Source organism: Oncorhynchus clarkii, chromosome 17 (assembly GCF_045791955.1).
Source record: "Oncorhynchus clarkii lewisi isolate Uvic-CL-2024 chromosome 17, UVic_Ocla_1.0, whole genome shotgun sequence".
Taxonomy (NCBI): domain Eukaryota; kingdom Metazoa; phylum Chordata; class Actinopteri; order Salmoniformes; family Salmonidae; genus Oncorhynchus; species Oncorhynchus clarkii.
This window is the reverse complement of record NC_092163.1, coordinates 46,351,783-46,378,323: the sequence shown is the minus strand read 5'-3', so window position 1 is coordinate 46,378,323 and position 26,541 is coordinate 46,351,783. Positions and strand designations below refer to the sequence as shown.

The 26,541-nt window shown below is 43.4% G+C and overlaps 1 protein-coding gene across 4 annotated transcripts in view; it reads left to right on the top strand.

The window, feature by feature from the left end:
- The window catches only part of LOC139370943 (engulfment and cell motility protein 2), a 33,539-nt gene extending 11,806 nt beyond the window's left edge, over positions 1-21,733 (top strand). The window contains exons 3-23 of one of the 4 annotated variants that reach the window (XM_071110857.1): positions 681-781; positions 1,611-1,651; positions 3,088-3,160; positions 4,458-4,508; positions 7,563-7,732; positions 8,110-8,209; positions 8,990-9,135; positions 9,447-9,525; positions 13,636-13,671; positions 14,126-14,176; positions 14,318-14,440; positions 14,553-14,672; positions 14,829-14,933; positions 15,093-15,201; positions 15,449-15,585; positions 15,825-15,988; positions 17,634-17,746; positions 17,899-18,006; positions 18,349-18,431; positions 19,435-19,512; positions 19,671-21,733. In XM_071110857.1, the coding sequence (XP_070966958.1) occupies positions 704-781; positions 1,611-1,651; positions 3,088-3,160; positions 4,458-4,508; positions 7,563-7,732; positions 8,110-8,209; positions 8,990-9,135; positions 9,447-9,525; positions 13,636-13,671; positions 14,126-14,176; positions 14,318-14,440; positions 14,553-14,672; positions 14,829-14,933; positions 15,093-15,201; positions 15,449-15,585; positions 15,825-15,988; positions 17,634-17,746; positions 17,899-18,006; positions 18,349-18,431; positions 19,435-19,512; positions 19,671-19,871 (2,166 nt within the window). In that variant the 5' untranslated portion in view covers positions 681-703 and the 3' untranslated portion in view covers positions 19,872-21,733. Of the gene's footprint in view, positions 1-680; positions 782-1,610; positions 1,652-3,087; positions 3,161-4,457; positions 4,509-7,562; positions 7,733-8,109; positions 8,210-8,989; positions 9,142-9,446; positions 9,526-13,635; positions 13,672-14,125; positions 14,177-14,317; positions 14,441-14,552; positions 14,673-14,828; positions 14,934-15,092; positions 15,202-15,448; positions 15,586-15,824; positions 15,989-17,633; positions 17,747-17,898; positions 18,007-18,348; positions 18,432-19,434; positions 19,513-19,670 lie in introns of all 4 variants that reach the window. The other 3 variants (XM_071110856.1, XM_071110859.1, XM_071110858.1) reach the window with 3 other exon arrangements.
- Positions 21,734-26,541: the final 4,808 nt, after the last annotated feature.

The following is a 26,541-nucleotide window of genomic DNA, read 5'->3' as shown; positions in this document are numbered from 1 at the left end:
GAGTCTAGTTCAGGCTACAAGATGCATAATATCAGCCTGTTTTCTACTCGGTGGTGCAGGGCTTTGATGTTGAAAACCCCTGGGCACTGATATTTAGAAGACTTTTTCTCCCCATCGTTGGGCTTGTCCATCAGGCTGTTGAAATGCCCCTTTTGAAGTGGATGTAGGTAATAGCTAAACAAAGTGTGGTGCTACCTACCACGGGTAATACATCTGAGCATTTAATGGCATTGATAGCTGATATCTTAAGCCACTGCAGCTGTAAAAGCTGTCCTGGGCCCATCTTTTTACATTAACATGTCCTCTTAAAAACAACATTTTGTCATGTGGGGAAAGCTTTACCAAAGATGGGCTATGACAAACTGGACTGTAATGAGACTAAATTGAGTAGATGTTGTTGCTAAAATGTACATTTAAGAGGAGTGTACTTGTCTGACCTTGTGCCAATGATTAGGAACAGGCTTTCTAGAATACTTTACGACAGGCGTCATGGTGTTTTTAAGCCACAATTGGCTTTAACTATGAAATGTAAAAATTGCTGTCAAACCTTCATACCAACATAATGTGATCATGGTGACCATATGTAATAATGTAACATGGTGGCAGACATGGGATCCCTATATCTAACAGTGTAACAGTAATAAAGGGCTCTCATCTTCTCTGTGATGTCTGTCCTCCAGTGGCGTGTGAGAGGACAGCAGTCATGCCACCCCACTCTGACATCGTCAAGGTGGCCATCGAGTGGCCCGGCGCCAACGCCCAGCTCATCGAGATTGACCAGGTCAGTGCCCGTCTACCCCCCCCCCCCCCCCCTCCCCCTAAAGGACAAGACATACCAACATGAATGTCGGTCATGCACAGTAGAATACCTGCTTGGTATCGGCGAACGGTGTCGATTCAACGTGTAGAATCGTCGGGAAATTAACAGAAAAATGAGAGCCGATGTTCTGTGGTCAGAGGCGATAGGACGGCCACTGTGCTCGGCTGCTGATTGTGTTGGTTGGTCTTGTCCTTAACAACATCAATCTTCCACTCTGTATACTCAACCAAACATTTTATAGAAGTCTATTTTCCGGGTGCCGGAGACTTTAAACTCCAGAGACTCCATGTTAAGTAATTGTAGAGAAAAGATATCTACAGTATGTTTCTGCTCAGACCAGCATAAACTACTGAGATTTTGTTGGTAAGTCTAGCACATCTTTCGACTCTCAGCATGAACTGTAATGTATGTCGCCGGCAATGACATGAAACCAAATCCATCAACGTTTGTTTTCCACTGAATGCCAAGCTAGGCAAGGAATGAGAACCATTGTTGAAGATACTTTAGGGCAGCGTTTCCTAAACTCGGTCCTGGGGACCAACAAGGGGTGCACGTTTTGTTTTTTGCCCTCGCACTACACAGCTGATTCAAATAGTCAAAGCTTGATGAGTTCATTATTTGAATCAGCTGTGTAGTGCTAAGACAACCAAAACGTGCAACCTTGGGGTCCACAGGATTGCTTTTGTAAAGCTCTGCTATAGGGCCTTTTTATGACCAATCGGCAACTTTCCTGTGATTCCAGTGGCTTTGCAGAGTTTGACTGTTTTTTTTGTCTGTTGTGTGTTTGCAGAAGAAGCCTCTGTCCTCTATCATACGGGAGGTGTGTGATGGGTAAGCACCAGGTCCACACCCAGCTGTTTCTGCTCACGCTGGAGATAATGGCCGCACAATGTTTACGACTGATTTATATATGTGTGTGATATGAGCACACACGTGAACGCACACACAGACACACACACCCTGCGTTCACTTATGTAAGATTAGTGCTAGCTAGACAGACTTAGTTAGGGCCAAATGTATAGCAGGTCCATATTGAGAACACACAAAGGAACATTAGAAAGAGCCATTACACATGGACTGGATCACACATGAGTTTCATTACAATGACAGAATTCTTATTATAAAATGACTTCTTTAAGGGTCTATATATATTATAATATATTACCCTGTGTAGAAATGGAACAGTTTGTGCCTGTTGGAATACTGCAGAACGTTCTGCTCAAAATACAAAACATTCATTTGAATGCTTTCTACATTCTTGCTCCATCATACCCATTGATTCACTATGCTATATTATCACACAAGTTTAGAATGCTATTGCATTCAAAGATGTTGGATATCATTCTTCACTTTTGAGGTGCAGATATTTCTACAATAACATACGAGGCATTTCAGTGTTATCTCCAGATACACATAAATGCTGTGGTACTCCACCTTCTGCTTGGCTCCCGAGTGGTGCTGCGGTCTAAGGCACTGCAAGAGGAGTCACTGCAGTCCCTGGTTCGAACCCAGGCTGCATCACATCTGGCTGTGATTGGGAGTCCCATTGGGCGGCGCACAATTGGCCCAGCGTCGTTTGGGTTTGCCCTGGGTAGTCCGTCATTGTAAATAAGATAAGTTAATAAGTAAATAATAAGTTCTTAACTGACTTGCCTGGTTTTTATTGCGCTTACTCACATACCACTGCCAATAAACACACACCTCTAGCCAATACACTAAAGGATGTCTAATGGCTCATAGATGGGGGGCCAGACTTGAACTTTTAATGTGTTTATATACTTATGTAACCATTTAGACCCCCCCCCCCCCCTCGAGTGCCTCCTCCCATTGCCTTTCCGTTTCCTCTCTCTTGTCTCCTGATCCACCTTGTCTGTCTATGATTACTGAGACTTTTCCTAACTCGCTACTTCTCCTTATCCCTCTCTCTCCAGTGCTTCCTCCTACTCTCTTGCTCTCCCTCTCGCATCTGAATGTATTTTTTTCGCCCACTGAATATCACCCTGTACAATCTTTTCCATCTGCTCCTCTTGCAAATAGAAATGCTCGAGGCTCCGATAATGACTTTTATTAACCTTATGCACATGGTATGTATTTTCTGTAGGGTGGAAAAACAAATGCACAGCATTACAGTAGGTCTTATTGAGATACGTGTGGGTTTAGCTTCTGCCTGCCTCATGTTTAGGGAGGTCAGTGCACTCTGGTATTGAGTGGAAAATTGGTGAATTCATTCACCTACTTTTCAATTGATTTTGTGCATGTGTCCACAGCTGGTCTCTGTCTGGCTCTGAGCAGTTTGCCCTGCGTTACGCTGACGGTCCTCAGCTCTACATCACTGAACAGGTGAGCCTCAACACCTTGGCAGAATTCAATACTATAATACACTACGTGGTTCCTTAGTTAATATGTTACTGTTAGTACACTACATGACCAAAAGTATGTGGACACCTGTTCGTCGAACATCTCATTACAAAATCATGGGCATTAATATGGAGTTGGTCCCCTCCTTTGCTGCTATAGCAGCCTCCACTCTTCTGGAAATGCTTTCCATCAGATATTGGAACATTGCTGCAGGGACTTGCTTCCATTCAGCCATGAACATTAGCGATTAGGGCTGGCTCGCAGTCGGCATTCAAATTCGTCCCAAAAGTGTTTGATGGGGTTGAGGTCAGGGCTCAGTTCAGGCCAGTCATGTTCTTCCACACTGATCTCAACAAACCATTTCTGTATGGACCTCTCTTTGTGCACAGGGGCCATTGTCATGTGAAAACATGAAAGGGCCTTCCCCAAACTGTTTGCACAGAATTGTCTAGAATGTCATTGTAAGCTGTAGCGCTAAGATTTCACTTCACTGGAACTAAGGGGGCTAGCCCGAAACATGAAAAACATCCTACTCCACCAAACTATACAGTTGGCACTATGCGTTGGGGCAGGTAGCATTCTGACATCCGCCAAACCCAGATTCGTCTGTCGGACTACCAGATGGTGAAGCGTGATTCATCATTCCAGAGAATGCGTTTCCACTGCCCCAGAGTCCAATGGTGGCGAGCTTTACACCACTCCAGCTGAAGCTTGGTGATCTTAGGCCTGTGTGTGGGTGCTCGGCCATGGAAACCCATTTCATGAAGCTCCCAACAAAGTTATTGTGCTGACTTTGCTTCCAGAGGCATTTTGGAAATCGGTCATGTGTGTTGCAACCGAGGACAGAAGATTTTACGCACTTCAGCACTCGGCGGTCATTTTCTGTGAGCTTGTGTGGCCTACCACTTCGCGGCTGAGCCGTTGTTGCTTCTAGACTTTTCCACTTCACAATAACAGTTGACCAGGGCAGAAATTTGACGAGCTGACTTGTTGGAAAGGTGGCATCCTATGACAGTGCCACGTTGAAAGTCACTGAGCTCTTCAATAAGGCCATTCTACAGGCAATGTTTGTCTATGAAGATTGCATGGCGGTGTGCTCGATTTTTATACACCTGTCAGCATGAGTGTGGCTGAAATAGCCGAATCCACTCATTTTAAGAGGTGCCCACATACTTTTGTGAATATATAGTGTATGTCATATCACCAATATGAAGTTGTTGTTGTTGTTACTACAGCATCATGCTGTGGTAGTAGCAATGTTCACCATCTTTCTTTCCAGAGCCGTAGTGAAATGAAGAATGGGACCATCCTTCGATTAGCCATATCTCCCGTGAGACACTTTCTCTTCTTGTACATGCAGTTATTTTCATTTTTTTCAAGTAAATTACCAGTATTTCTTAGGTATATTTTATTAACTCTATATAGTGACTGCAATGCTCATAGTTTCACCAATGATAAACAGGGAGAGGCTATACAGACATGCCTGGTGCCCAAAATTGATAACCTATGTCGCGCAGTGAGTTGAGTGTGGACTAATGGATTCGGTTCAGTCAGTCACCCTGATGAGACCTCCTCAGCTAGCTAGTTTATGCTTGTGGCTAGAAACTTCAGTGAGAATGTGAAACTTGTTTGCCGAAGTTGGGACTTGGGAGTGTTCAGAATTATTCAGTTTTTATTGGACTACATAATCAACAAATGTGCTTTAGCTACCTGTCACCCTTGCCTGATATTAGCTACACTATAGCTACTTCCCTAAAAATGAGTTACTGCAGGACAGCCAGAAAGTACTGACCCTACCTTTACGCTTGTTTACACTGAGCTATGGGGTCGGAATGCAATCATGCTTACATTAAGACACCGAGGAGCCGGCATGAGATATGGGTCGGAAAATGTACCTCAATTCAGGGATGGGATATCAAATAAAAAATGTATTTGCCACTGTACTCCACACTGCCGCATAGAGAAGATTGAAATACTGCTGCTTTTTCCGGAAAACTTCCCTTTTTGTCCTCATGCTAGCTAGCAGTAGCCACCGCAGCCAATTTTGGAATGGCAGTGTCAGCCAATCAGCTCCGTTGTTGTTTGTGACGTATCATTCCATAATGGCTACTGGTAGCTAGCATGAGGATGCAAAGGGCAGTTTTCGGGAAAAGTATTTCAATCTTAGCAATGGAGCAGTGTAGATAATTGTACAATTTTGGAGTACCGTGGTATATCCCATCCCAGCATTAAGGTACGTTTTCAGACCCATATTGCGTGTTGGCTCCACGGTGTCTTAATGTAACCATGAATGCGTTCTGACCCCAGTGCAGCTCAGTTTAAACGAGCGTAAGGGTAGGGTCGGTATCTTCTGGTAGGCTTGGGTGGTATATCATATACCTGGTTATTTGGAAAAAACATGGGATTGTTTTTCAATACCTTCAAAATTATTTATTAGACATTTTTGAATAAATCTGAATATTTGTAGCTACTTTTTAACTTAATACCTGCAGTCAACTTGTGCAATACTTTAGGAGATAAAGCAGGTTGTGTTCTTCATTTCACCTGTCACATTATTTTACATTATGAAGCTTACCGTATTTTCTCAGAACAGTTGAGCCAGTCTGTTTGTAAATAGCACAACGGGAGACGGAGGGAGCTGGTGAGTCTATAGTGTTCTATATCGGCGAGGCTCTGTTGTGCGGTGTACATGGGGTGATGAAGTTACACTTGTATTAAATTCACTACTAAATGTTTGCCATCAGATATCTTATAATGGCTTTGTTGTGGAAATGTCCTCTATTTACCAAATCATGAGAGCAAACCACACACAAGTCAGAGTTAGTTATCACAAAAGTCCATCTTTAATTATATGAGCTCTATCACAACCCTGTGACTCTCAGATCAATTCAGTGTCTATCAATGAATTCTCTGAGAGTCCCTTACACATTTCAACTGAGATCCTTTATAGCAAAGACACACACATAGTGAGACAGCATAGGCATAATTTATCGTTCAGCTTTGTCTCCTAAACTATGTTATTTTCTCAAACTCAGAACCATAAACCAACCCTCCATATCAACAGGCATATATCAAATCCATCCTATCTTGACAAGATCACAGAGACACACTGACTGGCACACAGACATTGTGGAGCCAAGAGATACACGCTTGACCTCTCCCCTCTCTCCGGCCCAAGCAACTTAGTCTTGACATAGAACAGATAACTGCAACCCCGCCACAGTATTATACAAAAATAACATTCTGATGAGAAGTAACTTACAAACATATGATGAATATAAAACATCTTACCTATGCTACCAACTAATTCTGATTATTCCCCAACAGCTTTCTGCCAGATGTCAAAGAGCTCTGGATGAGTTATCTGTACAGCTTACATTTTTCCTTATGCTTCCTACTAGTGTTTTTTTTAAATCCGTTCTTCTCCTCTGTGCTCCGTGTACACATTCTGCTCTTCCTTCAGAAAAGCATTCATCACAACTTTGTTCATTTGCACAATTTATCTTGTTCACTTTTGCTTGTAAATATCCACACTAATCGAAAATGATATTCGGTAGCTACTAGCTATGCTTGTATTTCTTATGAGCTGTTTTTTTCCTGTCTTTGGGATTAGTTTATGTCCGTTTATGTCTTTCATTAGCATTTAGCTAACAGCGTCTTTGTGATTTCGCTATTAGTTTGTGCTCATTTTGTTAGCATTCTGGTAAGAGGCCCAATGGTCATCCCGATAGTTACAGGAAGTTATTTCTCGTGTAGGCTGCTATCCTACTCAAAAATATAATAGAGTATTGAACAAATTGTCTAATGCCAGCGACGTTATACAGCTGCCCGGTGACGAAACTATTGCCCAGTGGGAAGCAACAGTGGAAAGCAGTGAAGCGCCTCGGTACAACATACAACACCGTTGCATTGGTCATTCACACAGGCTTGCGTTAGCTAATTGGCATGTCACGGTGACATCCAGATTCCAGATGGTGACCAATACTAAGTTATTTATCCCTCGCCCATCAAAAATAAACACAACTTTCTTTTGCAAGTTTTAACTAGCGCAGTGCTGTTGTTGCCAGATAGCCAGCATAAACTAGTTAGCTGGAAAGGGCTTATCAGAACGACTGACTGAACTGAATCCATTAGTTTCCACTCTGCTCTCAGCTGAGTGACATGTCATCAAGTTGGGCACCTGACGTATCCGTATAGCTTCTCCCTAATAAACAGATCAAAAACATGGCAGCTGCTTTAGACTAACCCTATTGCAAACTAATACGTTTCGGTCGCTGCCTACATGTATCAAGCTAATGTAGTTGTTGAGGTAAACCAGGTTAAAAAAAAACTGTCAATAATGGCCATCATTGCCTTGCCTGACCCCCCCCCCCACCCACAATAGGCCCGTGCAGCACGGCAGCTCCTGGACAGGATCCAGTCTCATGGCATAGATGCCCGCCTGGAGGCCCTGAAGGAGCTGGCCAAGCTGTCAGCTGACCCCACCTTTGCCACCGAGTTCATCAACATGGAGGGCATCGGGACCCTGGCGCGTCTTGTGGAGAGCGGCACCCAGTGAGTCTCATGCAGTGTATGGTGAACTGCCACTAGACGCTGATCTTGGGTCAGTTTTGCATTTTCCCCACTAATGATTAAGGTAAGAATTGGGCGAGGGGAAGCTGATTCTAGATCTCTACCTACGGGGAAACTTCACTCCGGAGCGAGTCTCATTATGGTCTTGTACAGACAGACAAACCATGTTGTAGGGTACATACCACACCACAGCCCTTGGGCTACTTCTACTGGCTACTAGAAGCCTTTCTGGATATGGTTGCCGTAAGCTAACACTGATTGCCCTATACTGATACCTTGCTGTTTGTGGCTGCAGTTGTCTTGCTTCTTTTCCCCATAAGTTGGTGAGTGTTGTCCTCTGACTCTGGTTTCCTCATCAGCTTTGGAGAGATGCTGGCCTTCACTCTCACTGCCTTCCTGGAGCTGATGGACCATGGAATAGTGTCCTGGGACCTCATCTCTCTGTCTTTCATCAAACAGGTCAGAATCCATACCTGCCTCAACTAAACAGTTCAGGCTGCATATATCGGAAATGCTATTCCCTATACAGTGCACAACTTTTGACCAGGGTGCATAGAGCTCTGGTTAAAAGTGCACTTCATAGGGAAAAGAAAGTGCACTTCATAGGGAATACGGTGCCATTTCGTAAGGCAGACACTCTCAACGTAACACTTGTCATATAAGGAAGCCACTGTCAGATTCCTACACCATCCACAATGGAAGTAAGACTCAATGTATTTCTGACTTATTTTGATGGAACTTGGCCCTATACAGTATGTGAACTATCTTTCTCAGTTTGAACACTGGTAAATGAGTTTGGGTGGGTTCAGTAGTTTGAGGCCTATCTCGAAGTCCTCCCCCATGTTTTTTTTTCTTTTTTCTTTAATTACTTGACCTTCAACACCTCACTGGTTGCCAGAACTGAGTGGGTTGCGGTTACCTAGCAACCTCCCATGTTATTTGGAGCTCTTTCAGCTGAATTGTCTGTGAAGTTTTCACCCTGATGAAGTCCTCTGAAGTGCTGCACAGCAACAAGCACTGTAGAATTTAGATGCATCGTTTTCTATAGGCTGTGCATTTATGCACAAGTATGGATATTATTAATTTTTTTTGTCAACTGTATGTCATTTCATAGACCTACTTTTCAAGTCCTAGTCTCAAGTTTTCAAATCTACTTCCATAAACCAAGTTGTAATCAAGAAGACCCTAGATTTATGTGTCCATTTTATTGGAGTTTTTTCTCCTATCCTGTCTGGTCAGATTGCGGGCTATGTGAACCAGCCGATGGTGGATGTGTCAATCCTGCAGCGCTCTCTGGCCATCCTGGAGAGCATGGTCCTCAACAGCCACAGCCTCTACCACCGGGTGGCGCAGGATATCACTGTTGGACAGCTCATCGGACACCTGCAAGTGTGAGCACACACACACGCACTGGGGCCTCCCACATACAGCTATGTGGGGGATGTAGTCGAAGTTAGTGTGTAGAAATGTAGTGGCGTAACTTACTAATGTCGGTGGAATCAAACGTAGATGACGAGCCTTGCCTTGCTACGCAACCTTATGACTAAGCTTAGAAGTGTAGAACCCCAGACTAATACTATCTGAGTACTGTATTAATACATTTAACCAGCTGCTACTTTAGTTTTTGTAACCATGTGAGAATTCCTAGAACCAGATGCTTCTAACTGGTGTTGCTGTGTCTGATATGCCTTTTTAGATCCAATCAGGAGATCCAGACGTATGCCATCGCACTCATCAACGCCCTCTTCCTCAAGGCACCGGAGGATAGACGGCAGGTCAGTACAGTACCTGCTCACCAATACACCGAAAGGGTACCCTTGCAATAAACACTACATGACCAAAAGTATGTGGACACTAGGGCTCTTACGGTGACCGTATTCCCGCCACACTGGCCGTCACGAGTCATGACGGCAGTCAAATTCCACTTGACCGTTTAGTCATGGTGATTAGGCTTCTCCAAGCTCTGATGCTGCTGATGGCTATTAGTAGCCTACCAAACATGCTAACTGCCTGGTACTCAGCTCTCTATAGTCCCTCTAATCACTCTGACATCGATGCAAATGTAATCGAAAATCTAATTTAACACTTCATGAGAGCCCATGAGCTCATGTTGCGCAACATTTCAATAGGCTATGCAATTGCATGAGAAAACAGAGTGATGGCCTCTACTAAAAAGAGGATCCCACCAGATTTCTATAGACTAGACCTACTATATTTATTTCTCAACTTTTCTAATATTAAGCACATCGCGTCTCTTTACAAAAGGAGTATAGCTAACCTGCCTGGCATGAAAATTAACCACGGAAAAAGCATACTCCATTCGCTATCTAATTGCATAGATGGCGCATTTTTTTTTCCACTGCTCCGGTTTCGTGACAGGTTCATGATAGTGGTCCGTTCTAAATTTAAAACAAATTTCACACACATATTATTTAGTATATGTAAAGACAATATTGAATCAAGAATATTGTGATGGGTGACAATATTAGCCTATCACTTTGTGAATGATATATTATCACTTGTGAATCATGCCCAGCTGTTGCGCATGCTTTTTTTGTGAGACTTTTTCCAAATGAAAGTCACACACCTCATATAGCCTAGGCCTACAGTGCCTTCGGAAAGTATTCAGACCCCTTGACTTTTTCAACATTTTGTTTAGTTACAGCATTATTTTAAATAATCCTAAGCAATCTACACACAATACCCCATAATAACAGCGAAACAGGTTTTTAGAATTTTAGCAAATTTATTAAAAATAAAAAGCAGAAACCTTATTTGCATAAGTATTCAGACCCTTTGCTTTGAGACTCGAAATTGAACTCCGGTGCATCCCGTTTCCATTGATCATCCTTGAGATGTTTCTACAACTTGATTGGAGCCCATATGTGGTAAATTCAATTGGTTGGACATTATTTGGAAAAGCACACACCTGTCCATATAAGGTCACACAATTGACAGTGCATGTCAGAGGAAAAAGCAAGCCATGAGGTCAAAGGAATTGTCCGTATAGCTCCGAGACGGGATTGTGTCGAGGCACAGATCTGGGGAAGGGTACCAAAACATTTCTGCAGCATTGAAGGTCCCCAAGAACACAGTGGCCTTCATCATTCTTAAATGGAAGAGGTTTGGAACCACCAAGACTCTTCCTAGAGCTCGCCGCCCGGCTCTAGGAAGTGCGCAATCGGGGGAGAACGGCTTTGGTCAGGGAGGTGACCAAGAACCCGATGGTCACTCTGACATAGATCTAGAGTTCCTCTGTAGAGATGGGAGAAACTTCCAGAGGGACAACCATCTCTGCAGCACTCCACCAATCATGTCTATATGGTAGAGTGGCCTGACGGAGTTGGAGTTTGCCAAAAGGCCTCTCAGACCATGAGAAATAAGATGCTCTGGTCTGATGAAACCAAGATTGAACTATTTGGCCTGAATTTTATAACCCTTGACAAGCACACCTGATTAAACTTGTCAACAAGCCCTCAATGAGCTGAATGAGGTATGTTTGTCCAGGGCTACAACACAAATGTGTACTACTGCTGTAGTAGATGGCTTGCTCTCCAATACAATGTAGAGGAGTCATGAAATAAACGTGGTTGCATGAAGATAATGTAAACGTGTGAAAAGTCATTTCAATACCCTCTTTTCCAGGACAAAAATACCATACCAGTTTAACATATTTATTCATACAAAACAAAATATTTTTTTTTAGTAAGGCAACACAATATATATAGACAATGATTTATATATGAATACCATATGTACAGCTGAAGTCGGAAGTTTACATACACCTTGGCCAAATACATTTAAACTCTTAAACATGGCAACTCTTAAACATTTTTCACAATTCCCGACATTTAATCCTAGTTAAAATTCCCTGTCTTAGGTCAATTAGGATCACCACTTTATTTTAAGATTGTGCAATGTCAGAATAATAGTAGAGAGAATTATTTATTTCAGCTTTTATTTCTTTCATCACATTCCCAGTGGATCAGAAGTTTACATACACTCAATTAGTATTTGGTAGCATTGCCTTTAAATTGTTTAACTTGGGTCAAACGTTTCAGGTAGCCTTCCACAATGCATGGCTGTGTGCTCGATTTTATATACCTGTCAGTAACGGGTGTGGCTGAAGTAGCCAAATCCACTAATTTGAAAGGGTGTTCACATACTTTTGTGTGTATATATAGTGTATTTACACTGAACCATGGTCACGCATTTATGCATAACACCTACAGTGCCTTCAGAAAGTATTCACACCCCTGAACTTTTTCCACATTTTGTTAAATATATTTTTTTGTCACTGGCCTACACACAATACCCCATCATATCTAAATGTGTACAAATCAATGAATGAAAATGAAAAGCTGAAATGTCTTGAGTCAAGTATTTCATCCCTTTGTTTATGGCAAGCCTAGGTAAGTTCAGAAGTAAAAATGTGCATAATAAGTTGCATGGACTCACTCTGTGATATTAGTGTTCAACATGATTTTTGAAAGACTACCTCATCTATACAATATATAACGTCAAGCAGTGAATTTCAACCACAAAGACCAGGGAGGTTTTCCAATGCCTTGCTAAGAAGGGAATATATTGGTAGATGGGTAAAAAAAAACAAATGCAGACAGTGAAATATCCCTTTGAGAATGATGAAGTTATTAATTACACTTTGGATGGTGTATCAATACACCCAGTCACTATAAAGATACAGGAATCCTTCCTAACTCAGTTTGCCAGAGAGGATGGAAACATCTCAGCGATTTCACCATGAGGCCAATGGTGACTTTAAAACAGTTAGAGTTTAATGGTTGTGATTGGAGAAAACTGAAGATGGATCAACAACATTGTAGTTACTCCACAACACTAACCTAATTGACAGAGTGAAAATAAGGAAGCCTGTACAGAATACAAATATTCCAAAACATTCATCCTGTTGGCAACAAGTCACCGAAAGTAATTACGTTGTTGTCCTGTATACAATGTGTTATGTTTGGGCCAAATCCAACACATTACTGAGCACCACTCCATATTTTCAAGCGTAGGTGGCTGCATCATGTTATGGGTATGTTTGTAATTGTTAAGGACTGGGGAGTTTTTCAAGATAAAACAATAAACTATGGTGCTAAGCACAGGCTAAATCCTAGCGGAAAACCTGGATCAGTCTGCTTTCCACCAGACATTGGGGGATAAATGTACTTTTCAGCAGGACAATTACCTAAAACAAGGTTTCCCAAAGTCGTTCCTGTGCAGTCCCTGAGACGACCAGCCCTGAGAGGGTGGAGAGGAGAATTTCATGCTTCATGGTGTCAGCCTGAGCTCTCTCCATTAGCCTCTAGAGCAGGGTTCCAGCCCGCTGGCCCAATTTTATTTGACCCCCAAATTTTGTGAGCAAAAACAAAGTATTTAAAAAAAAAAAAAAAAGTGTATTTTTTTATTGTTCTAGTTTTCGTTGTTGGACATAAACTCTAAAATCATCAAGAAATTATCTCAAAGTGATTAGGAAATATGTTCCCAAGTTTTCCCATTAATAGAGGCAAAGGCCTATGTGATCGTATCCAAATGTTATCAAGGTTTGAAATTATTCTGTTTTTGTCATGCTATATCTGTTTGGGATTCTTGAGGTCAATTTGCAGTGTACGAATTATTTATGACCATGTTCCGGCTCCCCCGCAATCCACTCAAGGACATCGCTGTGTCATGTCACATACTGTACTGTTGTGCTCCGCGTTGCCATGCCATATCGTGCTGTACCTTACTGTACCATGCTGTTACTGTGCATGCTGTATCTTGTGATGTATGCCTGTATCTCATGAACCATGTATAAGTGTGCACTATTTGTTTCCATTGCCATTGCCATCACCGGGAACCCCTCCCAATCCACCCCCTCTCAGGAAGAGCATAATAACCCCCTGGACCAGCGGCTCACTGTGAGTACACTTCATCCCACAATCCTTCGCTCCATCCTCTCCGCCCCCTCTTCCCTCTGATCCATAGAGAACCATGGGCTGCCACCCTCAGAGTTCAATCCACTCAGATGAAGTCAGTGGGGAAGAATACAGTATGCAATCTTGTCATAGTAACTCTGGGTCCCTATAGTGGTAGCAGCTGCGTTCTGCACTATTAGACATGTCTCACTGGTGATGACATCTATGATGATGTGACCCCCCCCCCCCCCCCCCCCCACACACACACACACACACACACACACAATAAATATGGAATTGTAACAGTTATGAATCCATCCAGGGCCTAGTGATTTGATTGTGAGCCTTTCCTCAAATGAGCCTTTTGATATTGTTGTCTGGTAGTAAGCTTATTGCCTAGCTGTTCCGTACTGGCCTTGCTTTTGAGGCTCACTGTATTTGTCTATTTCCCTCTCAGGAGATGGCGAGCACCCTGGCCCAGAAACACCTGCGATCCATCATCCTCAATGTGAGTTTCGGGGAAAGCCTGAGTGTACTTGTCTTGGATAACCAGTCACAACCAAACAGCCCTTCATAATAACATGATGCTTTCTAAACAGTACAGATGGAGAGGTGCTGCTGCTCCTAATATGTGTGTCATCTCTCGCAGCACGTTATCCGAGGCAACAGACCAATCAAAGCCGAGATGGCGCACCAGCTCTACGTGCTGCAGGTGCTGACCTTTAACCTTCTGGAGGAACGCATGATGACCAAGATGGATCCCAGCGACCAGGTAAAACGACCAGAAGCAGTTTTTATTTTTGTATTCCCTGAGTCTTTTACCTCAACCCTTTTCACCCTCATACCATTTGATGTTTTTAAGTTCTGCGCTCATCAATTTCCAGGCCCAGAGGGACATCATTTTCGAGTTGCGCAGGATTGCGTTTGACGGGGAGAACGACCCCAGTGGCACGGAGAAGAGAAAGGCCATGTACACCAAGGACTACAAGATGCTGGGCTTCACTGTGAGTCCAGCTAGTGGGTTGCTTTCATCTGCATAACTGCTCTCTAGAGAGGTTGTTTGGGTCGGAGAGTGAGTGGATGTGTTAAAACGGTTGTTTGGGGTCATAAAGGGATTGCTAAGGGTCTGTCATTGACTCACCTGTCGGTTGTTTCTCCAGAACCATGTGAACCCTGCCATGGACTTCACGCAGACTCCTCCAGGGATGCTGGCCCTGGACAACATGCTCTACCTGGCCAAGCTGCACCAGGACACCTACATCAGGGTGTGTGTGTGTGCCATTTTAAGACAGAGCCTGTACCACACTCTCCAGTGACGGTTTTCTGTGACAAAGTTCAGAACAAATACATGTTATATTTCAAATGGTAGCACTTGAGTTTTCCTGAGTGTGACCATGTGTGTGTGTGTGTGTCACTCACATCAGATTGTTCTGGAGAACAGCAGCCGCGAGGACAAACACGAGTGTCCTTTTGGTCGCTGTGCCATCGAGCTCACTCGTATGCTGTGTGAGATACTACAAGTGGGAGAATTGCGTGAGTACACTTCTCGCAGATGGACACCACACATTACGATGGCTTTAAGGCGGACGTGGCATTCAAGGAAGCCTCAATCTTTTTGGGGCTTGTCCAAGCTAATCAGAGTGGCCAACCTCATTCATTTTTAATGTACTTGTATCCTCAGAGGGATAACTGATGTATAATTTTTCAGGACAACCTCATGCATTATAATAAGTATTCGATGGTGTGTGTGTGTGTGTGTGTGTGTGTTCCTTCTCTCCAGCCAACGAGGGCTGCAACGACTACCACCCCATGTTCTTTACTCACGACCGGGCGTGGGAGGAGTTCTTCTGCGTCTGCATCCAACTGCTCAACAAGACCTGGAAGGAGATGAGGGCCACGGCTGAGGACTTCAACAAGGTCAGAGTTCATCCACCGGAGTCGGTTGATCACTTGGTTACTTAGGACTTAGGCCATTAATGACTCCTATCCATCCCACTTTGTTTATCTGGTTGACTGGTTGGTAAAGGAAAAGCTGATAACTCGCATGGCTTCGATGTAATGTAACAAGTACCAATGTTTCGACAGCTAAGCTGCCTTAATTTATCAGGGTTTTTACTAAATGTTTGACTCTGGTTGTTAACCCATTGGTTGGCCAGGTGATGCAGGTGGTTCGGGAGCAGATCACCCGGGCTCTGGCCATGAAGCCCTCTTCCCTGGACCATCTGAAGGGTAAACTGCGAGGCCTCAGCTACTCTGAGATCCTGCGTCTGCGCCAGTCGGAGAGGATGAGTCAGGACGACTTCCAGTCACCACCCATTATGTCAGTCCCACATCCACGTTAACTTTTTGACTTTGTCCATCAGATTAGTCTGCCTCTGTGTTTGGGTTTAACCCCTCGTGTCAGTATTTTAGCCTCTCTTCAGACTTTGTTTTCATTTCAAAAGTTTCATGGTACTGTATGACAGGATTGGGGTCAATTCCATTTAAATTCAGGAACGAAACTATGGAGCCCCTTAGGGGTCAAGGTGGAGAAAAAAACTGCCAGGCTAATCCATTCCCTTTGTTTTTTTTAATCCATTTCTTCAGATTCTTTATTCGTTCCCTCAGTTTATTCCTGATTTGTGTAGCTCTAAGCCTAAAAACTCCATTCTCCTCATGTAGGCTACCATGACAGCCCCACATGGCCGATAACATATTATCGGCCATGTCAATTACATGCTTCAAATGGTGATGATCACTGACCATTCAATAGCTTATTTCCAGTTTCAGTGTTTTCATATGCCTCCGAGTCATATGGGCAAATAGGTAACGGGTGTGCAAAACCCATGAAGTAGGCTAGGCCATTTCAATAGCCTGAAAAGCCAGGAGCCTCACTAGCAGTCAACTGGATGATGCATGTTTACGATGCAAACCAAATAGGCTACACAGTTGTCTATTTTGCGCGCCTCTCATCCCTGTGACCCAGTGTTTTACCCCTCGTGCATAAAGTTAGTGCCAAGTACTCCAGTAAAACATGGTGCAGCCAAGCGCCTGGGTGTGTTTGTTGTTTACAATTGTGCATGTGACTCATAGAAGGCAGAAAGGAAAGGCATGCAAATTGATTGTGCATCATTTCCAAGAGGCTTCGGTGTTACCAGGTACAATGATGCACTCGTCCCTGCGCTCGGCAGGTGAACTTCTTGTGCGACGTAGCCAACCAGGCACAGATCGATGGTTTAAATCAGCTCTGGCTCTATGTTCATAACTAAAACTGTCTATTTCCTTTGTTGCGATGACAATGCGTCACCTGGAAATTAACTAAGTTCCAGGCTAGGGTAGGTAGCTAAAGAACTCTTCCAGAATACAGATATAGAACAGCGAAGGTCATGAAGCAGAGCCAGATGGAATTCTTGCCTAGGGATGAGAGCTCATCACTGCACCGTATTTGTACCTTGAGGGGTTTTGCACGCCCGTTACCTATTATTTGCCCATATGACTCGGAGGCATATGAAAACACTGAAACTGGAAATAAGCTATTGAATGGTCAGTGTTCATCACCATTTGAAGCATGTAATTGACTAGATAGAATTATATTTAGGCTGCAATATGTTATCGGCCATGTGGGGCTGTCATGGTAGCCTACATAAGGCAATGATTTTTTTTTATCTGTGAACGGATACAAAAACAGAGGGAACAAATAAAAAATCCAGAGGGAATGGATAAAAAAAAGTGGGACCGGATTAGCCTGGCTGTTTTTTTTATTTCTTTCTCCACCATGACTAAAGGGGCTCTGTGGGACACTGAAATTCCAATTTTCTCATTGAAAAGCATTCAGGAAAATTGAAATTTCAGTTTACGTTCTGAATTGACTGAATTGAAATGGAGTTGACTCCCACCCTGCTCTATGAACAATATAGGTTAGTTAGCGCGTGTGTGTTTTGGTTGCTGTTCAATGCTAACAGACCTATGTGAGTGTTGTGTTGCAGTGAGCTACGCGAGAGGATTCAGCCAGAGATCCTGGAGCTGATCAAGCAGCAGAGGCTCAACCGCCTGTGTGAGGGAAGCTGCTTCCGCAAGCTGGGCAACCGCCGCAGACAAGGTGGGCACACACACTTAAATAAACAAAGTGGTAGGAGCAAGAGCAGTGTGCGGGTTTTCTTTTAAAAAACATTATTCCTACGCACCTGCAACAAGATATGTTTTTGAATATTTGTGTTTTTTTTCACTGACGTCATCTTTTGTCCTCCTCAGAGAAGTTCTGGTTCTGCCGCCTGTCTCTGAACCACAAGGTGCTGCACTATGGAGATCTGGACGAGTCTCCCCAGGGGGAAGTGCCCCTTGAGCTGCTCACCGACAAGAGTGAGTCTCCTGGCTGCAACTCTGTGTCTCCCCCCACTCACTCTCAGTGATGGGGTCACCGTGACCTGTGCAATCGTGACTATTTGAGATTCGAGTGAGGTTGCCTATCAAAAGGCAAGCTAATCAGGTGAAGTCTCATTGAACATGGAGAGGCATTAGCTCTGAGCTGATGTTGCACAGATTCACTTGTCGTCTGGAGGGCAGACGATCCAGTCAAGTGTTATGACTGACACTGACTGATCCACATCACACCTAGGTCAGTGGAACTGTGCAGTGGTTGACTTAGATAAATGCCTGTTCGTCTCGTCTTAATTTCCTGCTCTTTGTCGTCTTCCCCTTCAGTCCCCGTGTCTGATATTAAGTCTGTGGTGACGGGGAAGGACTGCCCCCACATGAAGGAGAAGAGTGCACTGAAACAAAACAAGGTAGGCTACTGTGGCCTCTTATCAGCAGAGTACATCCCAAATGGTAACCTATTCCCTATATACTGCACTACTTGGATATAGGGTACAATTTGGGACATAACCCTGTTGGTGTGATGTCTGTTAGCATGACTGATATGTAGCTACGCGCCCTACCTCTTCTTCAGCTCATTGGTTATGGAGTATCTAGGGAGTTTCTCACTCCTCCGTTCTCTCCTCGACTCCTCCGTCCTCTCCTACATGACCTGGAAACCAATAAGTGGTCTCCATATATATGAGAGTGTCAGTTCGTTAATATGCCAACGGAGGACTTTGCTCCTCTTCTCGATTGCCATCTCCAGCGGAGGACACTCCGGTGTATCCTACTGTGGGAAGACTTTTGAATTCTGCCACATCCCCTTTGAAACAGCTGTTTTCTCGGATGAGGAAAGCATGTACACATTTAAAAGCTATATGTAACAGTGTTGCTTCTGTCCCTCTCCTTGCCCCGGCCTGGGCTTGAACCAGGAACCCTCTGAACACATCAACAACTGCCTTCCATGAAGCATCGGTACTATTCACTCCACTAAAGCCGCGGCACTTGCAGAGCAAGTGAAACAACTACTCCAAGGTCTCAGAGCAAGTGACGTCGCTGATTGAAACACTATTAGCGCACTCTGCTAACTAGCGAGCCATTTCACACCGGTTACATATACGCTACTTATCCTTTTATCTATAAAATAGCACAACTAGCTACATTTATTTTTATCTCTTTACACATGTTTTGGGATTCCACCTCCTGTAAACGTAATTTGTCTGATAATGTGCTAAAGAAGGAGTCTCATTTCATACAAGCCCATTTGTTTTCACGTTTCCTCGTCTCCTCGATTACCTTTTTCCAAAAGGAGGCGAGGACAGAGGAGAGGATGCGAGGAAATCCAATTGAGATTCTCCACATCATCCTAGTGCACTGTATGATGTTTATATTAGAGGTTTGGACATGAGGTGTGCTCTCTTGTTTGGGTAGGAGGTTTTAGAGCTGGCCTTCTCCGTCCTGTACGATCCTGATGAGAACCTCAACTTTGTGGCCCCCAACAAATATGAGGTGAACGGCATGTTTAACCCCTCAGAATTAATAACTCTGAAGACATGATCTGCGTTGTATGTGAGGGCATACCGCAAATGTACTGTCTGTTATCTGACCCGTGCTCTCTATTTGCTTTGTGTGTTGTGTGCGTGCATGCGCCTGCCTGCACTGAGCAGTACTGTGTCTGGACTGATGGGCTGTGTGCGTTGCTGGGCCGAGAGATGGGCAGTGACCTCACCCGCAGCGACCTGGACACACTCATCTCCATGGAGATGAAGCTCCGCCTCCTGGACCTGGAGAACATCGCCATACCTGAAGCCCCTCCCCCTGTCCCAAAAGAGCCCAGCACTTACAACTTCACCTACAACTACGGCTGAGGGGTGTGTGTAAGGCCGGTTTGTGTGAGAGAGCTGGGCCGTATTTGTGTCGGTGTGTGTGTGTGGGGCACGGTTGCGTGTGTGTATTTGTGTGTAATGACGAAGGAAACCACTCATCCCCTAGCCACTTTATCTTGAAATCAACATCACTTGTCTGATACTCTGAAATCCAACTGCCCACAAATAATCCAGGCAGGCTACGTAACACTAGACAACAAAATGTTCCATTGTATTTTTTTTTAAAAGCAACGTTATGGTACATGCTTGATACGAACCTGACAGTTAATATTTTGTTTCGTAATTCATCACTTCATGGCCGTACCACCTTTTTTGTTAAATAAGCTCTGTGTGTTTTGAACAGTTACAGCTGAGCCCCAATATTGCTTCATGCATCGTCATAACAATAGAACCAGATCTGTTTGAACTGACACATCACGGCCCAGGGTCTTTTCCAAGGTGTTGTATTCAAGCCACTCCCCGTGTCTGCTCATCCTCTAATTCAGTACTAATCAATATTATTGATGTTTGTTATGCAGAATCTGATTATATTTTTGTAAATGACTGTGAACTCAGACTCAGCTTTGAAGAGAAGGAACATTAACGTTCTAGCAACCTACTAATTTGACTTTAAAAAATTGTAGTTTAGGGCACAAAAGATTGAGCTAGGTATTAAACTGACAGAGGTATCAGAGAAAGCAGGAAGCCGTTTGTAGGCTTATCACATATTTGTCTTCTATAATTATTATACTTTGCACAGTCAAACTCAGTTGCCAAATGGTGATCTGTATGTGGAGACATTTAACACTAAACAAAATGGACCTTTCACCACGCAAGCACTCTGAAGTCACATATTCTCTGGAATTATTAGGTTAGGAGATGGCCAAAATGCCTCGTAACATGAATCCTCAATGGTCAAGGTGTCAAATATTGAATAATGTGTTTTTGTTGTATCTTGCACTGCTGATGAAAGTAACAAGAAATGTGCTCAGTATATGCTATTGGAGTTTGGTTACACTGTACGTACATGAATAGGATTCAGTGGTCTTGTATTGCAAGTTATTTGTAAAAGGGTTCTACCTTTGTAAAGGGGTTGTTCATAGTTCATAGTACACAATCTAAAAGGGATGTTATGTCAAAGACATCACTGTCAAAAGCTTGTAGCTGCTTAGAGAATTCTACAAAATGCCACATTGAACAAAGTCGGGTTGCTAATGGACACCCCAACAGTATGGAGACTTCTGAAGAGGCTTAAGCATTAGGTACTCTTTAACATGACATGCTAAACCATGACCGTGTTCAGGCTAGTGCTGTTAGTGAATGACATGTTAGTCATGAAATACATTTACAGTTGAAGTCGGAAGTTTACATACACTTAGGTTGGAATCATTAAAACTCGTTTTTCAACCACACCACAAATTTCTTGTTAACAAACTATAGTTTTGGCAAGTCAGTTAGGACATCTACTTTATGCATTACACAGGTCAATTTCCAACAATTGTTTACAGACAGATTATTTCACTTGTAATTCACTGTATCACAAATCCAGTGGGTCAGAAGTCTACATACACTAAGTTGACTGTGCCTTTGAACAGCTTGGAAAATTCCAGAAAATTATGTCATGGCTTTAGAAGCTTCTGATAGGCTAATTGATATCATTTGAGTCAATTGGAGGTGTACCTGTGGGTGTATTTCAAGGCCTACCTTCAAACTCAGTGCCTCTCTGCTTGACATCATGGGGAAATCAAAACAATTCAGCCAAGACCTCAGAAAAAAAAAATGGTAGACTATTTCCAAACGCCTGAATGTACCACGTTCATCTGCACAAAACAATAGTACACAAGTATAAACACCATGGGACCATGCAGCCGTCATACCGCTCAGGAGGGAGACGTGTTCGATCTCCTAGAGATGAACGTACTTTAGTGCAAAAAGTGCAAATCAATCCCAGAACAACAGCAAAGGACCTTGTGAAGATGCTGGAGGAAACCAGTACAAAAGTATCTATATCCATAGTAAAACGAGTCCTATATCGACATAACCTGAAAGGCCGCTCAGCAAGGAAGAAGCCACTGCTCCAAAACCTCCATAAAACAGCCAGACTACGGTTTGCAACTGCACATGGGGACAAAGATTGTACTTTTTGGAGAAATGTCCTCTGGTCTGATGAAACAAAAATGGAACTGTTGGCAATAATGACCATCGTTATGTTTGGAAGAAAAAGGGGGAGGCTTGCAAGCCAAAGAACACTATCCCAACCGTGAAGCACGGGGGTGGGAGCATCATGTTGTGGGGGTGCTTTGCTGCAAGAGGGACTGGTGCACTTCACAAAATAGATGGCATCAGTATTGGAGTAGCCATCACAAAGCCATGACCTCAATCCTATAGAAAATGTGTGGGCAGAACTGAAAAAGCATGTGCGAGCAAGGAGGCCTACAAACCTGACTCAGTTACACCTGCTCTGTCAGGAGGAATGGGCCAAAATTCACCTAACTTATTGTGGGAAGCTACCTGAAATGTTTGACCCAAGTTAAACAATTTAAAGGCAATGCTACCAAATACAAATAGAGTGTATGTGAACTTCTGACCCACTGGGAATGTGATGAAAAAAATAAAAGCTTAAATAAATCATTCTCTCTACTATTATTCTGACATTTCACAATCTTAAAATAAAGTGGTGATCCTAACTGACCTAAGACAGGGAAGTTTTACTAAGATTAAATGTCAGGAATTTAGCCATGTATTTGGCTAAGGTGTATGTAAACATCCGACTTCAACTGTACGTATGGTATTCATATATAAATCATTGTCTGTATATATTGTTGCCTTACTAAAAAAATTGTTTTGTGTGAATAAATATGTTAAACTCGTATGGTATGTTTGTCCTGGAAAAAAGGGTATTGAAATGACTTTTCACACGTTTACATTATCTTTATGCAACCACGTTTATGTCATGACTCGTAGGCCACACAAGCTCATAGAAACTGGATTGCTGAGTTCTAAATCGTGTAGCGTGTAAAAATTGTCTGTTCTCGATTTAAACACTCAGTGAGTTCCAAACTGCCTTTGGAAGCAATGTCAGCACAATAACTGTTCGTTGGGAGCTTTATGAAATGGGTTTCTATGGCCGAGCACACAAGCTTAAGATGACCATGTGCAATGCCAGGGGTTGGCTAGAATGGAGTAAAGCTCGCCGCCAATGGACTCTGGAGCAGTGGAAACGCGCTGTCTGGAGTAATGAATCACACTTCACTATCTGACAGTCCGAAGGACGAATCTGAGTTTGGCGGATGCCAGGAGAACAGTACCTGCCCGAATGCATAGTACCATCAGTAAAGTTTGGTGGAGGAGGATAATGGTCTGGGGCTTTTTTTCATTGTTAGTTCCAGTGATGGAAAATCTTAAAACTACAGTATGCAATGACCTTTTAGATGATTCTGTTCTTCCGACCTTGTGGAACAGTTTGGGGAAGGCCCTTTCCTGTTTCAGCATGACACTAACCCTGTGCACAAAACAAGTTCCATACAGAAATGGTTTGTTGAGATCAGTGTGGAAGAACTTAACTGGCCTGCACAGAGCCCTGACCTCAACCCGATCGAACACCTTTTGGGATGAATTGGAACGCCGTCTATGAGCCAGGCTTAATCGCCCAACATCGGTGTCTGACCTCACTAATGTTCTTGTGGCTGAACGGCAGCAAGTCCCCACAGAAAAGTTCCAACATTTTGTGGAAAGCCTTCCCAGAAGAGTGGAGGCTTTATAGCAGCAGGGTTGGGACCAACTCCATATTATTACCAATGACTTTGTAATGAGATGTTCGACGAGCAGGAGTCCACATACTTTTGGTAATGTAGTGTAGGGCCGGCAGGCCAGGAAGATAAGTCCGGCCGGCTGGCCAGGTAGGAAGGTCTGGTCGGCCAGGTAGATGGGTCGGCAGACCCTCACGGTAGATAGGACTGGCCAGCCAGATAGGTCCAGCCAGCGAGCCGGCAAGGTAGGTTGGTCCAGCCAGGTAGATAGGTAAGGCCAGCCAGTCGGCCAGATAGGTCTGGCTGGCCAGGAGGTTGTAGGTCCGGCTGGCCAGGAGGTTGTAGGTCCGGCCTGCCAGGTAGGTAGGTCCTGCCGGCCAGTTAGGTAGGTCCGGACCTACCTATCTTGTCGGCCATCCGGCCGGACCTAGCTGTTAACCAGCTGTCCGGACCTAACTATATCGCTGGCCGGACGGACTTAGCTATGTGGCTACAGTGCATTTAGAAAGTATTCAGACCCCTTTATCCAAATTTTGTTACGCTACAGCCTTATTTTTAAATGTATTAAATTGTTTTTCCCCTCATCAATCTACACACAATATCCCATAATGTTTTTAGGACATTTTTGCAAATATATTAATAAAAGATTAACTGATATCACATTTTATGTAAGTATTCAGACCCTTTACTCAGTACTTTGTTGAAGCACCTTTGGTAGCGATTACAGCCTCGAGTCTTCTTGGGTATGATGCTACAAGCTTGCCACACCTGTATTTAGGGAGTTTCTCCCATTCTTCTCTGCAGATCCTCTCAAGTTCTGTCGGATTGGATGGGGAGCATTGCTGCACAGCTATTTTCAGGTCTCTCCAGAGATGTTCGATCGAGTTCAAGTCCGGGCTCTGGCTGGGCCACTCAAGGACATTCGGAGACTTGTCCCGAAGCCACTTCTGGATCGTCTTGGCTGTGTGCTTAGGGTCATTGTCCTGTTGGAAGATGAACCTTCGCCCAGTCTGAGGTCCTGATCGCTCTTGAACAGGTTTTCATCAAGGATCTCGCTGTACTTTGCGGCATTCATCTTTCCCTCTATCCTTTTCCAGTGATTTGGAAAGGTGTGTGCCTTTCCAAATCATGTCCAATCAACTGAATCTACCATAGGTGGACACAATCAAGTTGTAGACACATGTCAAGGATGATCAATGGAAACAGGATGCACCTGAGCTCAATTTTGAGTCTCATAGCATACCTTATTTCCTTACATAAATAAGGTATTTCTGTTTTTAATTTTTAATACATTTGCAAATATTTATAAAAACCTGTTTTCAATTTGTCATTATGGAGAATTGTGTGTAGTTTAATGAGGGGAAAAAAATGATGTAATCAATTTTAGAATAAGGCTGTAATGTGACAATGTGGAAAAAATCAAGGGGTCTGAATACTTCACGAATGCACTGTATCTGGCTGGCTGTCCTGGACCTACCTACAGTTGAAGTCAGAAGTTTACATACACCTTAGCCAAATACATTTAAACTGTTTTTCACAATTCCTGACATTTAATCCTAGTAAAAATTCATTGTCTTAGGTCAGTTAGGATCACCACTTTATTTTAAGAATGTGAAATGTCAGAATAATAGTGATTTATTTCTGCTTTTATTTCTTTCATCACATTGACCCAGTGGGTCAGAAGTTTACATACACTCAATTCATATTTGGTAGCATTGCCTTTAAATTGTTTAACTTGGGTGAAATGTTTCGGGTAGCCTTCCACAAGCTTCCCACAATAAATTGCGTGGATTTTGGCTCATTCCTCCTGACAGAGCTGGTGTATCGGAATCGGGTGTGTAGGCCTCCTTGCTTTTTCAGTTCTGCCCATAAATGTTCTATAGGATTGAGGTCAGGGCTTTGTGATGGCCACTCCAATACCTTGACTTTGTTGTCCTTAAGCCATTTTGCCACAACTTGGGGTCATTGTCCTTTTGGAAGACCCATTTGCGATCAAGCTTTAACTTCCTGACTGATGTCTTGAGATGTTGCTTCAATATATCCACATATTATTCCTCCCTCATGATGCCATTTATTTTGTGAAGTGCACCAGTCCCTCCTGCAGCAAAGCACCCCCACAACATGATGCTGCCACCCCCGTGCTTCACGGTTGGGATGGTGTTCTTCGGCTTGCAAGCATCCCCCCTTTTCATCCAAACATAACGATGGTCATTATGGCCAAACAGTTTGATTTTTGTTTCATCAGACCAGAGGACTTCTCCAAAAAAGTACGATCTTTGTCCCCATGTGCAGCTGCAAACCGTAGTTTGGCTTTTTTTATGGCGGTTTTGGAGCAGTGGTTTCTTCCATGCTGAGCAGCCTTTCAGGTTATGTCGATATAGAACTCGTTTTACTGTGGATATAGATACTTTTGTACCTGTTTCTTCCAGCATCTTCACAAGGTCCTTTGCTGCTGTTCTGGGATTGATTTGCACTTTTCACACTAAAGTATGTTCATCTCTAGGAGACAGAACGTGTCTCCTTCCTGAGAGGTACGACGGCTGTGTGGTCCCATGGTGTTTATACAGTGGGGCAGAAAAGTATTTAGTCAGCCACCAATTGTGCAAGTTCTCCCACTTAAAAAGATGAGAGGCCTGTAATTTTCATCATAGGTTCACTTCAACTATGACAGACAAAATTTGATTTGTTAAAAAAGTTTGAAATATCCAACAAATGTCATTCCACTTCATGATTGTGTCCCACTTGTTGTTGATTCTTCACAAAAAAATACAGTTTTATATATTTATGTTTGAAGCCTGAAATGTGGCAAAAGGTCGCAAAGTTCAAGGGGGCCGAATACTTTCGCAAGGCACTGTATATGTGGCCGGCAGACACAATGCCACAGATGTCTCAAACTTTGAGGGAGTGTGTAATTGGCATGCTGA